Source organism: Peromyscus eremicus, chromosome 2, assembly GCF_949786415.1.
Source record: "Peromyscus eremicus chromosome 2, PerEre_H2_v1, whole genome shotgun sequence".
Classification (NCBI taxonomy): Eukaryota; Metazoa; Chordata; class Mammalia; order Rodentia; family Cricetidae; genus Peromyscus; species Peromyscus eremicus.
In genome coordinates, this window is record NC_081417.1 from 149,153,625 (window position 1) to 149,169,178 (window position 15,554).

The 15,554-nt window shown below is 44.2% G+C and overlaps 1 protein-coding gene across 14 annotated transcripts in view; it reads left to right on the forward strand.

Annotated features, from left to right (window-relative positions):
• Positions 1-15,554, forward strand: part of Eif4g3 (eukaryotic translation initiation factor 4 gamma 3) — a 230,406-nt gene that overhangs the window by 104,123 nt on the left and 110,729 nt on the right. For all 14 annotated transcript variants that reach the window (XM_059255251.1, XM_059255237.1, XM_059255240.1 and 11 more), the window contains 3 exons: positions 5,254-5,433; positions 6,068-6,182; positions 13,962-14,059. In XM_059255251.1, the coding sequence (XP_059111234.1) occupies positions 5,368-5,433; positions 6,068-6,182; positions 13,962-14,059 (279 nt within the window). In that variant the 5' untranslated portion in view covers positions 5,254-5,367. The remainder of the gene's footprint in view (positions 1-5,253; positions 5,434-6,067; positions 6,183-13,961; positions 14,060-15,554) is intronic.

Here is a 15,554-nt window from a genome sequence, read left to right on the forward strand (position 1 = left end):
CTTGTGGTTGTTTGATGTATTTGTTGAAATTTGCGTAGTTGTGGTTTGGAGTTCCTATGTTCCTACCCTCACCTTGCTTTTGGGTTTCACAATACAATCAAGTGTTCGGTTTTTGTAGTTTGTGTTTTTTGTTTTTTCCTATAAGAGACTGGATCTCACTGTATAGCCCTTCCTGGTCTGCAACTCATTTTGTAGACAAATTGGCCTCAAGCTCACAGATATCCACCTATTTGTGCTTTCTGAGTGCTAGAAGTAAAGGCATATACCACCGTGCCCAGCCCAGCTGTCTTTTAAGAGAAAACCAGGAAGTTGGTATCTCCAAGTATTCCAAGCACAAAATCCTTTTGCAGTTGGTTCTATGCCCTTTGTTTGTGTGGTATTGTCAAATGCTGACTAATAGGTCATGTTGGAAGTGGATGGCTGTTAGTGTGAGCAGAGGACGAGCCAAGTGTGGTGGGACAGTCTGCACTGTAGAGGAACACCAAAGTGTGTGGATTCTTGTAGTAGCTTCGTTTGTTTTGCTAAAAGATAAAAGCCAGTTTGGCTTGTGATTTATTTTTTTCCCATCACAGGCTTGAAGGTTTCTCTACTGAGAAGTGTACTGTTGAGATATGTCTGTATTACTGTAGACAGTTTTCTTAGATATGGAAAGTAAATAAAGGCTTCAGGCCACACCTGGTACAGCTGAGTATAATAGATGTGAATAGGGTCACAGACCAGGCATGAGAGCTGTGTTAACAAATGGTACTGAGCATGGGGAATGACCACGATGGGCACTCTTATCTGCTGTCTTAGTAACAGAATGTTGTAGAATGGTAAGGTAGGTAGTGAAGCGAGTACTTGGTGGGTGTTAGCAAAGCTGGTATTCGTTTATTAGCCTCACCACAAAGTATCCTGGGCTTTAACATTCTCTCCAAAATGGGTTTGATAATAACATCCTTGATTTGCTGTGTGGGTGTTCAAGTTTTAAAATATTTGGCATATAGTAAAAAGGTCTCTGAAACCCCCTCCCCGCACATGTGCATGTGCTTGAGCCACATGAGCCAGAAGAGTGCCTCCCCCCCCCCCCCCAGAGTTATAGGCAACTGGGAGCCACCTGATGTGTGTTGTGGGAACCAAACTAGGGTCCTCTGCAAGAGCAACCAGTGCTCTTAACCACAGACCCACCTCTCCAGTCCCGTTCCAATCTATTTTAAAACTGTGAATAAAGTGTTCTTAAAGGTTGTTCACTTCTAGACTTTTCCCCGTGACAGAGCAGATATTCCTGACAGAACCCTTGGGGCCCATTGTCTTCTACCTGACGCAGTCCTCTGTGGCAGCACTGTAATAGAACTTTGTGTGATGATGGGCAGGTAACTCTTCACTCCCCTCACGACTGGAGCCACTGGCTGCGTATGGTACTGATCACTTGAAATGTGATGGCAGTTTTCTGGTACCTGAGAATTGTCAGTTCCATAGAAGGGTTAGACTTAACCTGTCGTTTTTTTAGGGATAAAAAGCAAATGAGAGAATAGATGATGCAGACTGTGTACTTTGGAGCCAATAAAAAGAAAGACACAGTATCTGACACTCATTTAAGTGTGAAACAGTTGTGCGTTTCATTGCCCAAGTTTCTTATATTTCTTTTAATAACTGGCAGTTTACTGCCATGCCTATTTCTCTGAAAAATAATTGACATTTCTTGCACCACTATTAAATAGAATTCGTATACCATTGAATGGTTAGGAAGGGGTGTGAAAAAGAAACTCAGCCCCTATTTTGGGTTTGCTGGCATCACAGCTTTTGTAGTCCTATACGCGTACATGTGTATATGTGTTGTGGCTGTGTGTGTGTATGTGTATGCGCGCACGCACATGCACCTCTCTGTGTAAGAGGAACCGATAAGCTCTAGAGAGCTGGTCTTTGTAAAGTGGTATGTGGTGAAATTTGAGTAGGTCTTTCAGATGGTGTGAGAAGCGTGGACATGGACGTAAAGAAGTGCCTGTTTCTTGAAAAGGCATAATTAGTCTTGAGGATAGGAGAAAGGTGTTGTCTTGAATAGAAGACAGTCATTTTGTGAAGCAGTCAATGACTGTTTTTTGGTTAGTTGGTTATGATTAGTGATGTGCTATACTTTAGTGTACTGGATCAAGATCCCACCAAGTCCCCTCTGACTTTAAAATGAATAATTTTCTTGGGGTTGATCACTTTCTATCTCCTGAGAAGTACTATATGCAACAGCCAACAGTCCAGAGCTGAGAGCCCAAGTGCTTCTATGGCAGATGAGGAACACCAGCCCTCTACTCAAACTCTGCTTCTCAGTTTGGACCCGTGGTGTTCACAGTAGCACATGCCTTAGAGGTCAGCAGTGAGGGTGACTTAGTGTTATGTAAAAGCTTTCGGCCAAGTTTGGTAGCTCCTTAATGCTAGAGAGAGAGCTTGTATGTTGTTACTTAGTGTGTCTGCATCAGTGTGTTTGCACCAACTTCCCAGTGTGTTGTGTTGGCTTGGCTCTATTTACATCAGAAGTTTTCTTAGAAACATTGAGATTCAGCATGACTGAAGAAAATACACTGTTCAGAAACCCGTTTGAATAAGGTAACCCCAGTTACTTTTTTGGATAAGCTGGTTAAGAATCCCATCAGAGTAGTTGGGATACTGGTAAGAAAAGCGTTCATGTAAAGGAAGTAGGAGGACTTGCCCTGTCAGCTTTTTCTAAGTGAGCCAAGTACTTCCTTGTCTTGTCTCCTTGCCGTCCTATAACATGACTCTTTAGGGGAAGTACGAGTGTGTAATGTCATCTGATGAGCTCACAAAGGAGATGGCGCCTCTGTGGGTTTGTGGCTCTTCTTGTCTTGACTGCCTCTGGAGTTGATGGAAAGGGATGGGATCTCACAACATGGATCTCTTCCTCCTTCCTACATCCTGCAGTGTTCAGTAGTTGAGCAGGTGGATAACTCTCCACTCCTTAAAGCCAGCAGTACTTTCGTGCTTCCTGTTACGTTGACAGTAGAATAAAATGCTGAAGTTTATTCTACAAACGTATTTATGACACAGATTATGTAAGTGCCAATGTGTCTGCTGGCCATGGGAGGGAGGATCGCCATTTCAGCCTTCTTGTTCACAGCCAACAGAAATGGTGCTGTCTGTCGGTGCAGCTGGACAGCCAGGGGACTTTGGTTACGGTTTTGTCACTCACCCCCAGCCCTCTTCCTAAGATGTCAGCTTTGCCCTGTGCTTCTTTTCACCTCCATCCACTCCTCTTTGGCTCCCCATCGGATTGCCCACCCACTCAGGTCTCCTGCTCCAGCTTTCTATCCACTGCTCACCTCTTCAGGGCTTTCCCTCTCCAAGGGTGATGGGAGTGAGGTTGGGCCCAAGTTTACAGTTTTCCCACTTTAGCGCAAGAGGAAAAGTTACTCAGACACCTGGAATCTCAATCAATCAATCAATCAATCAATCAATCAATCAATCTCTCTCTCTCTTTCTCTCTCTCTCTCTCTCTCTCTCTCTCTCTCTCTCTCTCTCTCTCTCTCTCTCCCTCTCCCCCTCCCCCTCCCCTCCCCCTCCCCCTCCCCCTCTCTCATCTCTCAATCTCTCAATCTCTCAATCTCTCAATCTCTCTCTCTTTTTTGGTTTTTTGAGACAGGATTTCTCTGTGTCGCTTTGGTGCCTTTCCTGGAACTCACTCTGTAGACCAGGCTGGCCTCAAACTCACTGAGATCTGCCTGCCTCTGCCTCCCGAGTGCTGGGATTAAAAGCGTGCACCACCACCGCCCAGCCACCTGAAATATCTTGATGCCTATTAACAAAAGGATGGAAAAGACCTGAGAGGGCCACCACCGCCCAGCCACCTGAAATATCTTGATGCCTATTAACAAAAGGATGGAAAAGACCTGAGAGGGCCAGAGGTCAAAAGCAACACTCAGTCCAGAATCAGGAGGGGATTCAGGGGCTTTCAGAGCTCGACCAGTTGTTTTCAGCTTAGTATCAGAGCTCTCTGATTTAGAGCTATATGTGGGTTTTTATGCCTTATTTAAGATAGGAGGTAGATTGGTGAGAAATAACCCAGAGTCCCACAGTTGGGCATTTGAAGAGCCCAGATGAAGAGTCAGTAGTCCCAGCTGTCCTTTAGCTACCAGGTGTCCTATAACCAGAAGCTGCCAGTGGGATTTTTGTCACTGGATTCCTTTATTTTTTTTAATTTTTTCAACTAAATAGTCAGAACTTTGATTCCATGTATACTACTAGAGTACTCAAGTGGAGGTTGCCATTCTGATTTTCTAGTCTTCTTTCTTCTCCTGAATTACTGAACAGAAAGCTGTTTTTGTTGAGCTGCATGCTTTATCCTGCCCTTCCTACTGATCTATAAGCTTTTCCATTGGCTTTCTTTCTGTTTCCTGCTGCTGCTTGCTTCATAATTGAAGGGAGGATTCAGACCCATCCAGGTAACAAGGTTCTGCATGGCCTCTTTATTTCTCTGCCTTCTTGTTATTTTACAGTGCGGTTGCTAATGAATAGTCATACTGGAAATGCACTATAGGGATGTAGCTTTAAGCAGTGAGAATTGTGCATAACTACACTAATGGCTGCCATCTGGGGGTTGGGGGGGTGAGCTTTGCTCATTTTAGGCCATTCTGGAGTTTATCTATTGCAAAATGTTTGAGAAAGCAAAATTGGGTTCAGCTAAGAGTGAGGTTGTACCACCCTTTTGACAGGCTTCTTTCTGTACGCGACAGCCTTACAGCTGGTTTTAATTTGGTTTGATGGACTTGGGTGAAAATGCTTGTGTTTGTGGAGAGTCTTGTCCTCCTAAGTACTCTAGAAACGGCTGGCAGTAGTCTTTTAGGTTGACTGCTTCTAATTTTTAATGATTTGATTTTTGAGCCTCTCTCTCTCTCTCTCTCTCTCTCTCTCTCTCTCTCTCTCTCTCTCTCTCTCTGTTCAGAAGTCAATGGTTTTTATAAAACAACATTTTGAGAAACACCAGTTACTTTTGTTGTTTTCATTTTTGAGGTTAAAATGAATAGTTACCGTGCATGGCTTATACTTCTAATAGATGATGCTGAAGCGTCGAGACTGCACTTTTGTCTGGAGACGTTGGTCAGAATCTGATTCAATGTGGAATGTACTTCAGGAACTCAGTGGACAGCCTGTTGCCTTCTGCATATTATAGCTCTAAGTAGATCAGTTTAGTAGTGGGGGGGGAACTCAAGATATAGATCTATCTGTTACCCTGTGTGAAAAACCAAACATTCTTTCTCCCTCTGCCAGTTTTTCCAGAGGCCTCAACTCCAGCCACCCCGAGCTACCATCCCAAACAGCAGCCCTTCCATCCGTCCTGGTGCGCAGACTCCCACTGCCGTCTATCAGGCAAATCAGCACATCATGATGGTTAACCATCTGCCTATGCCGTACCCCGTGCCCCAAGGGCCTCAGTACTGTATACCACAGGTAAAGGGGGAGCCTGGCTTCTAATGGAGGTTGGGGTGGGGTTGGTGACCGATACCCTGGATTTTAGTGGCCTATGAACTTTTTTTTTTTTTTTTTTTTTTTTTTTTTTGGTTTTTCGAGACAGGGTTTCTCTGTGTAGCTTTGCGCCTCTCCTGGAACTCAGTTGGTAGCCCAGGCCGGCCTCGAATTTACAGAGATCCGCCTGTCTCTGCCTCCTGAGTGCTGGGATTAAAGGCGTGCGCCACCACCGCCTGGCTGGCCTATGAACTTTTTAATTGATTGCAAGTCTAGCCATTTTTGTCCACTTTCATAAAGCTATACAGAGATTCTTACACAAATTCTCAAGTTGATGGAGAAATCATTTCCCAACATCATCTTTCCTGTGGTGTTCCTTCATGTCATTGAAAACTGCCAGCCTGAAGTCACTTTGCAGTGAGTCTGGCTGCTGTACACTGGTGCATGGCTTCAGTCAGGGAAGACCCCTCTCTCATTGTCACTGTCTGTCATGGGCAAGCAGGCATTTGGAAGGTGTTGAACTGCCACGCCTTCACGTCCTCTAGACAGTCTCGGTACTCGGTGCTTTATTTTCTAGAAGCTCCCTTTGTGTCATCTGCAAATGTATGCTCTCTTTTAGTACCGCCACGGTGGGCCACCATACGTGGGGCCCCCACAGCAGTATCCGGTTCAGCCACCAGGGCCAGGGCCTTTTTATCCTGGACCAGGACCTGGAGACTTTGCTAATGCTTACGGTGAGTAAAAGACCAGTCCTTCCTGCTCGTTTGTCAAGCTCTTCCTACTCTTTGCTGGGCCACATTAGTTGTTGCCACTTAGAGGTTTGAAGGATTTTTAAATAAAATCTTACCAACAGTTTTAACTTGAGAGCTTCTTCAGGGAGTGACTTACAAGGGAAATTATTATAGAAACATATGTAGTCAGTAGCATGTGAGGGGTCCTCCTCTTGAATCCGTGTGCTAGGTTTCTGACATCTCCCACCAAGTAGCTGTCACGCACATTTTTATTGGGTTTTGTTGATAGTACACACTTACCTCCTATCCTTGATTTTGGCCCCCCTTCTATCCCCCAGAGCTTTTATCCTCAGCCTACTCTATCCCCCACTTCATGTAATGTCCATGAAGCAGATATTCCAAGCCCCTGGAACAGTGAGTGGCGGCTACTCTGGGGAGTTAGGCCAGGGACAACGTGGTCCTTACCTGCACGTCTTCAGGCAGAGCTGTTGTCTTGGGGAAGTTCTGAGGACTAGTTGAGATAAAAATGCCTGAAATCTTAAAAGATGCTTTTGTGGGGAAAGGAGTTGGGGAGACAGGTTCTCAGTGGGTAGCCTGGGCTGTCCTTGAACTCAGAATCCTCCTGCCTCAGCTTTAGTGCACAGATGCAAATGCCAACTAATACTGGGCATGTGAGTTCACAGGGAACTCCAAAGTAATGCATAGTACTTGTTGAACACACTTCGTGTGTATTGCACTTGTTTCATTCCACAGACACTGAAGTGTAAGGAGGAAAATTGAGTGGATACTAGGACATGAAGCTTGAAGATGCAGCTGCAGTGGTCTTCCATAGTGCTGTCAAAGCAAAGGCATTGAGGCTTCAATAGCTTAACTCATTGATCCACTCACTGAGTTTCCACAGTCTGGATTTAGTGGCATCGTGTGGTCTTTATGGTTACTTGTACCGGGGTAACTCAGTCTTTTTTGGTGGTAAGGTTTTTAAGAGTGTGAAACCTGGGCTGGAGAGATGGCTCAAGTGGTTAAGAGCATCAACTGCTCTTCCAAAGGTCCTGAGTTCAATTCCCAGCAACCACATGGTGGCTTACAACCACTTGTGATGAGATCTGGTGCCCTCTTCTGGCCTGCAGGGACACATGCAGACAGAATACTGTATACATAATAAATAAATAAATCTTTACCAAAAAAAAAAAAAAAGAGTGTGAAACCTTTCCATTTCATAAGTCTGTTCTGCCTCGTGGCACTATTTAAAAATGATTTATTATAATCTATAAAATCTTAAAACCTCAGGTTTGGGGATTTAGCTCAGTGGTAGAGCTAGGCAAGCGCAAGACCCTGGGTTCAGTCCTCAGCTCAAACAAAACAAAATAAAACAAAACAAAACAAAAAACTTAAAACCTCAACAACTTTCTCAAATACAGAGATCAGCTCTGTGAACTTGTTTCTTACAATAAGCATTGCTATCCAAAATCTTCTAATTAGAAAAACTGAGATTTTCAGAGTAAATATGCTAAAATTAATACTCCTTTAAATTCCATGTTTTGAAGGAAATGTGTTCTGATTGATAGAACTGTTTTTAGTGGTTCCCCCCTGAATTCCAATATGCAGTTTCCTCCCAGGTTACTAGAGTGATCTTTTGACTCTAAAATAGCATACTAAAGTCTTCCTCCATGTTCGAGCCAGTGTCTGCTGTTGCTCTTAGGATGACTCTTGTGTCACCTATGGGAACTAGGACAGAAGTCATATGAGCTTCCCATCTGTCATGTTAGACATGGGTTTTTCTACCGAGGCAGTGGTGGCACATACCTTTAATCCCAGTACTCAGGAGGCAGAGGCAGGTGGATCTCCAAGTTCAAGACTAGCCTGGTCTACAGAATGAGTTCCAGGATAGGCAGGGCTATACAGAGAAACCCTGTTTCAATAAAACAAAAACAAAAGAGCAGCAAAATGTCGACTTTTCGTCTGGGAGAGATGACTCAGAGGTTAAGAGCACTGACTGCTCTTCCAGAGCTCTTCCCAGCAGCTACACAGTGTCTCCCAGCCGTCTGTAATGAGATTTGGTGCCCTCTTCTGGCATACATGCATATACACTGGCAGAACATAGTATACTTAATAAATAAATCTTTTTAAAAAAGCAGTCTTCTCCTTGTGTTCCAAGTACACTACTATTATTCGCCTTTATGAAGCAGTCCTGTGTTGACATGCAGTTTCAGCTCAGGTGTGATTGACATCTGTTCCTTCTGAGAGTCCCTTCCCCACAGAGAAATTATTAGGCATGTCCTATATTCATTAGTAGGCAGAACATATCTATACTAAAACACTGTTTCCTACATCAAAATGATCTTATTTCACTATGGAGGAAATGAGACAGTGATGAAAACTCAAAGAACAGAGTGCAGAAAACGAGATTAGCTCAGGAATAGCATGAACAGTGTGTACTTTCTTGTCCATGTATTTCATATGTGCACTTAACTGTTTCCAATATCATAAAATTACTGGTTATTTAGAAGACTCACACACCTTTCAGTGTGTTCCTAATCACATTTCCGTTTTGTTACTTTATTTTCTCCCCCACCCCCCTCCCGTGTGTGTGCATGCACGCACGTGTGTATGTAGACGTCACAGGTCAACTTGCAGGAGTGGTCCCTTTCCACTTCGTGAATTCTGGGGATCTGGGTATCAGGCATGTTGGCAGGAACCCTCACCCAGCCATCTTCCCTCCCTCCTTCCTCACCTTAAAAAACCACATTTATTTGTTTCTTTTAAAAATAGTACAGTCTGTTTTTAGAATGAATCATAAATTACATTTCTACTCACAGTCTTTCATCTTTGGATGGATACTTTTTGCTGTAAAAAAAGGTGTTCCCAGTTAATGTGCTTTGGGCATGATTCAGAGTTCTGGCCCCCTAGTTCCATTAGTTGTTGACACTTCACACATCTCATGGTGTGGCTCTGGTACTCTTCCCCCTTCTTGGAGTCTCTTTCTCTTTCCGTGCCTCTTCCAGATCTTTTCCCCTCACCGTCCCAGTCTTCTCTTGGCTGTAGATTCAGAGTGGATGTGGGGACAGGGTCCTAGCTCTGTGTTCCACTCTTAAGTCCTTGTCTCCCGGGAGGAGACCTAGGTATGTGTCTACCATAGAGATACCTTCCCATCCTTTTTGAAAGCTGGATTTTTAGCCAGTGTCTTAGTGGGTTGGTTTCCAGGTTTATGATTCTCCCTCCTCATTCTCTGGAAAGGTATTCTTGAAGCGTTCTTACTGCTTTGAGGAAAGTAGAGTACTAAACACTCAGGCCAGCCTTAGGGAGTGATGTCCCATGTTGACAGACATTTTAGATTCTTAAGGGTATGGGGAGTGGTGGTAGTAACACTGCTAAAGAAGGAGAACGAGAACGGGCCGTTTGACAGGCCTTGCTCGTGCTGGTTCCGCCCAGTCCACTTGTGTCTTCTTGATACACTTCCCCTCCTGCACCTTTTCCATCTTTTCCTGAGCCTCGTGGAGCTGTAGAGCCCTGAAGCACGTTTGAGCCATGCTGGGAGTACAGAAACTGTTCTCCCAAGAGGCATTTGTTTCCTTCTCCAGCAAAGAAATGCTTGTTTTGTGATGTTGATGTACGGTGACACAACTCCTGTTCTGAGTACATTGTGAGGTCAGTGATCTTTGTATTGCAGTTGTGCCAAGCCGAGTGTTTAATCACTACATTATCTTCATTTCTAAGGCCAGTGCAGATTTTCTTTTCTTATTTTTTTTTTCAGAATTATGATATGCAAGACATTGTGTTAGGTATTTTGTAGAATGCAGATGTCAAGGTATTTCTGTCTTTCAGCATTTCACAGTACACAGTTGATTGTTAGGCTTGGAATTTTACCAGTAAGGTGAAACCTTAAATAGAGTATGAGCACATCAGTAGTTCCCAGAGTTTTCAATATCCTAGGCAAGTAGAGCGACTAACACCTAAAACAAATCCAAAGCTAAACCTTACGGGATTACTACAGTAAGACCTTTAAAAAAATGCTTTGCTGTCAGTATTGTTTTATATTGGAATTCTGTTTCAACAAGAAACAAGTAACAGGCAGCGGTGGTGCACGCCTTTAATCCCAGCACTCAGGAGGCAGAGCCAGGAGGATCTCTGTGAGTTTGAGGCCAGCCTGGTCTACAGAGTGAGTTCCAGGACAGGTACCAAAACTACACAGAGAAACCCTGTTTTGAAAAACCAAAAAATAAAAGAAAGAAAAGAAAAAAAAACAAGAAACAAGTAACTTAAAAATAGCAGCAGTTACTCATAAAGATCTCAAGTTGAGAAACTTTTAAGAGTGTATAAGTAATTTTGGGTATGATAGCAAATGTCTATAATCCCAGCACTCGAGGCAGAAGCCAGGCCAGGCAGGCCCCTGTCCTAGAAAAATAAATAAAAGAGGGTATATGTGTATTTTGAGGTTTTTAGTGTGTGAGTTTTGCACACATTGTTCCTACTCTTCAATTGATCTGGGATCATCTAGGGTCAGGACCAGATGGTGGATGTCTCAGGCTTTGAAGACTGGTCCCTGTTGTTGCTCCTGTCTTCTCTGCTGCAGATGGTAAATGCTGCTAGATGGAGGGGTCTCCAGTGTAACCGCTGATTATAAAATAAATGGTAGGTTTCCCCTGTAGGCTGTTGTTGACTGAGACCTGTTCTAAGCAACCCTATCCCATTTCCCACTCTAGAACCTTGAGGTCAAGAGACATGAACTAACTTAAGTGATAAATGTTCTCTCTCTCTCTCTTTTTTTTTTTTTTTTTTGGTTCTAATTTCTAATAGCTATGTGTCCTAAGTGTTTTCAGCTGGCTCAGGATTCGGGTTAGTTCGTAAAAAGAGAACTGTCGTTTGGTGCGGTCAGTTTCCTGCTCTGCTGGTGCCCATAGCTGAGAAGGCTTTGTGTTTACTGTCTGTGCTTAGCCTGTGCCGAGATCAGCAGTTTGTACCTCATTGATTGAGCAGCTGTCTGCTGGCTGTGTGACAAAGCAGCTTCTCACCAGTTCTGTTCACCCATGTCACCTTTTGTGTCTTATTTCACTTAGTCAGGAAAGTCTGGCCAGGTGAGCAGCCTGTGCTGCTTGTCCAGCAGCGTTTGCATCCAGTTGGAGGATCTGTCTTCTGGAGGAGCTGATGTCCTATCGGGGTGTTTGGGAACTGCCAGTCTGAGTCTCTTGTGATAGTGGTGTGCTTGATGTAGGGGAGTGGGGGAGCAGAAGGGTTTCTTTCCTGTGGAACTTTCTGCAACTGTAGTGTGGCCCTCTGCCTAGGTCTTTTCCAAAGCACTTCACCAGCTGCCACAGATACCCAAAGAGCCTGGCACTGTGCAGCTCTCAGGAAGCTACATTTGAAGACAGTTACGGTGTGATGACCTTTGATGTTCCTTCTTGTGCATCAGCCTCCAGCCTACCCACAGCCCTAAGGGTAGTTCCCTAGCTCTTCTCTCTTGTGCAGCGTCACCAGGGAAGGTACCCTTTATACCTAGTCCTTAACCATCGTAGTGGGCCAAGGGCTTCTAGCCTCCTGTCTCGTTAGAGCCTTTTTCTGTGTTTCTCTTTTAAGCAAATGTTAAATTTAAAAGACATGGGTCTTAGCCTGGGTGATGGTGGTGCGCACCTTTAATTCCATCACTCGGGAGGCAGAGGCAGGTGGACCTCTTGTGAGTTTGAGTCCAGCCTGGTGTACAGAGTGATTTCCAGGACATTCAGGGCTACACAGAGAAACTCCATCTCAAAAACCAAAAAAAAAAAAAAAAAAAAGACAGTCTTACTGTGCAGCCCTGTTTGGCCTAGAATTCTAGCCTTGAGCTTAGAGATCTGCCTGCCTCTGCCTCTTGAGTGCTGGGATTGAATTCATGCACCACCACTCCTGTGCTCAGCAAACATTTAAAGGAAAAAAAAAAGGGTTATCTATCTTCATAATTCTTCTTCTTTTTCTTCCCACTCCCTTTTGAGCCTTCTCCTCAGGAAGCTTTGGTCAGGATCTTTCTCTCTGACAGAGCTTAGTGCAGCCTTCAGGCTGACAGAGCTACATGCTTCCTGTTCCTGTTTGTCTCTGATTTTTTGAGACAAAGTTTTACTCTATAGCCCAGGCTGAATTTGAACTCAGGATCTTATTTCCTCCGCTTCTCAGTGCTGGGATGACAGCATGCACCCATCTCACCCCCCCCCCCCCCCCCATACCACTCTGCGGGCTTTCCTTTTTTCTGTGACCTCTCACCAAGATGTCATCTTGGGCTTCTTTATCTGTTCTCATTTTCTGGTTTATCTAGTCCTATGGTTCTGGTGGTGTTCATTACAAAAGCCTTTACTAGTTTGGTGTCCTACCCCTGTAATCCCAGCACCTGGGAGGCAGAGGCAGGTAGATTTCTGAGTTCAAAGACAGCCAGGGCTACACAGAGAAGCTGTCTTAAAAAAAAAAAAAAAAAAAGTCTTTACAAAATTAGTGACTCTAGAGGCTGAGGATGCAGCTCTGTTGGTAGAATGCCTGCTTAATATGCACAAAGCCCTGGATTCGTAAACTACGTATCATGTACAGGCTTTGAGTAGCACTGGGAATGTGGAGACAGGAGAATGGGAAGTTCAAGGTCTGTCTTGACTACGTAGGAAGGTCTGTTTCAGCCTTCATTATTTGATGCCCTGGATGAAAGTAACCAGACTTGCATAGGGTAACTAGTTCATACCTGTCTGTTGACTAGTAATTGTCTCAGACAGCTCCAGAATTGAAATCCATTTGTTCCATGTTTCACTGAGTAGTTCCTCTGTTCTTTCCCTCAGGCAAAACAAAAATAAAAACCTTTAACAATTTTTCTTATCTAAATATGTTTTTTTCCATCCCGTTATCCAGGCTTCAACAGATCTTTAGGTTTTACTTTGCTGTTCTTCACAATCTGCCCCCTCCTCCTACTCTGTGAACTGTGATTTGACAGTAATTAGAACAGTAGTCTACATTTTGGATGTTAACAAACCCTTGTGTGTCTAGGTCTGAGGAAAAGAGAATTTTGCCCGTTGGTCAGTAGAGTCAAGGCATGAACAAAGTCCATTGTTTAGCTTTGACGTAATTGTGGTCAGCCTGTTTGAGGGGCAGGAATAGGGTGAGGGGGCCAGGTAGGAGGGAGGTGTAGCCTTAGAAGTGTGCAGGAAATGGAACTCAGCTTGGAATTTGGTTCTTCTTCTTGAGAGGATGTTGTCTTCTCTGCTGTCTTTTGTTAAAGCTCTTGCCTTAAGGGCTTGTAGGGAGCCTAGCCAGTGGCCTGCAATCTGTGGCTCTTCGACCAAACCAAAAGCCCAGAAAGACAGTCACAGGTGTCGGCCATGGGCCCCAGGACAAGGTTTGGTTTTTTTTTTTTTTTTTTTTTTTTTGAAAGCAGCGCTGTAACCCAGGTTGTGTTTGAGAAAGATATTCCTGGTATTGCTCTCCAGGAATTGGGCACTGAGCTGTTTCCATTTAGATTTTTTCTTTTTGGATGTTTAGAGATACTACATATTTTAGGGATAATTGCTTGACTACTTTAGTATCTGGAGGAGAGAGATTGAGAATGCTTTCTAGGTTTGTGATGGCTTAGGCCTATATCCCATGGATCAGGAGGCAGAAGCAGGGGGATCTGACCTTCAGGTCAGCCTGGGCCACAGAGTCACGACCCTATTTCGGAAGATGAGTCCTTAGCAGTTTGCTTTGATTTCCCCAGGAGCTTGTTAAGGGTACCGCACCATTGCAGGCCTGTAGTGTTTGACAAAATAACTGACTGCTTCTCATTTTGTTCTGATCCCTTAGGAACGCCTTTTTACCCAAGTCAGCCAGTGTATCAGTCAGCACCTATCATAGTGCCTACGCAGCAACAGCCCCCTCCAGCCAAGAGAGAGAAAAAAACTGTAAGAGATCTTCATTGATTTGTCGTAAATTGGGGCATATAATCATTTCTCAAATAAGCATATCCAATCATCATTAACGTCAGTTTACAAAGGTGACTGTGCCATTTCTTCCTCCCGCTTGTATGGCTACCTCTCACTCAGCCTGGAGTGTTTCTATGGGCACTTGGCTGGAAACTGCATCCCTCTTCCTTCAGCGTCACCTTTTCCCAGCTGGGCAGACTGCATGTTGGAGTACACCTCTGGCTCGTTTCTCAGCTCCTGACTCCTGTACTGCAGTGCTGAGCAAAAGTTTGAACTGCCCGAAGGAAACAGTAATGCCAAAGTAAAAGGAGCCAAAATCCTAAAGACTCACAAGGAGGGAAAAACCTTTGGAAGACAGAGACACCAACTAGATTTAGTAAATACACTTATTTACAGTACATTGTAAGGGCAGTGCCTCTGTCTAGTAAGACAGGAGCCTAGGAGCACAGTGACGTGAAATTGGAATTCCGGAATGTTCTGTTGGAGACTGGCTTCCAGTCTTACCCAGCAGAACATACACAGTAGGTGATGCTGATAGTCAACAATGCCCACATCTGCACAGGAGGACATGGAGCTCCTAGAACTCCTGAAGGATTCACGTTTGGTGCTTTGCCTAGAAACAAATGACTTATGAACATGTCCCAGTAACAGAACGCTCCAGTTTAGCGTGACACTGCAGGCAGGAAATGGGGCTTCAAAGGGTTAAGTCAGTATCATAAAGTTGACTGAATGGCGGTCTGCAATGCAGGAAGAAATGATGCTAACAAAAATAGAAGGTAGTGATGATAAATGTCCCTGATAAGAAAATTGAAAGCTGGATGTGGCAGCACGCACTTGTTATCCAAACATTGGGGAGGCTGAGTCAGGAGGATTGACCAAGTTCGAGACCAGCCTGGGCTACATAGTGAGTTTAAGGCCAGCCTGGGCTACATTGAAACAAAAGGTCTGATAATGAACAGATACGTCCCTGTAGTCTTCTAGATATTCTGATGCCTTTTGATAGTGAAGTCTCTGAAGTTTTCAAGAAACCAGTTTATCTTACTAAGCTGTGCAGTTAATACACTTCAGAAGGGAACCTACTGCCCTCACCACTGTCCCAGCTCTGAGGTCCTGGACCCAGGAACTCCATCCTCATTACAGCACCATCCTCTTTGACATCTGTAAGCATGAAGAGCACTTGGAAGTTCAAACAGGAAGCATGAGCCACTGTGCTGTGTTCCGTTTCTAACTTAGTGATCCTCTGTCAGTACATTTCGGTCTGCCTCATCCTTCCTAGTGGTATTTTGATAATTTAACTGTAAAGATGTAGGATATAACATTGAACTGTTCTGTTCACAATTAGCCTGAGTGATGGGTCTAGACGTTTACTCGGAAAAAGCAACAGTTCAGCCAGCATCCTTATAGAAGTGCACATAGTGTAAAGAGCTGATGTGGCCAGCATCCTTAAGATGTGCACATAGTGTACAGAGCACCC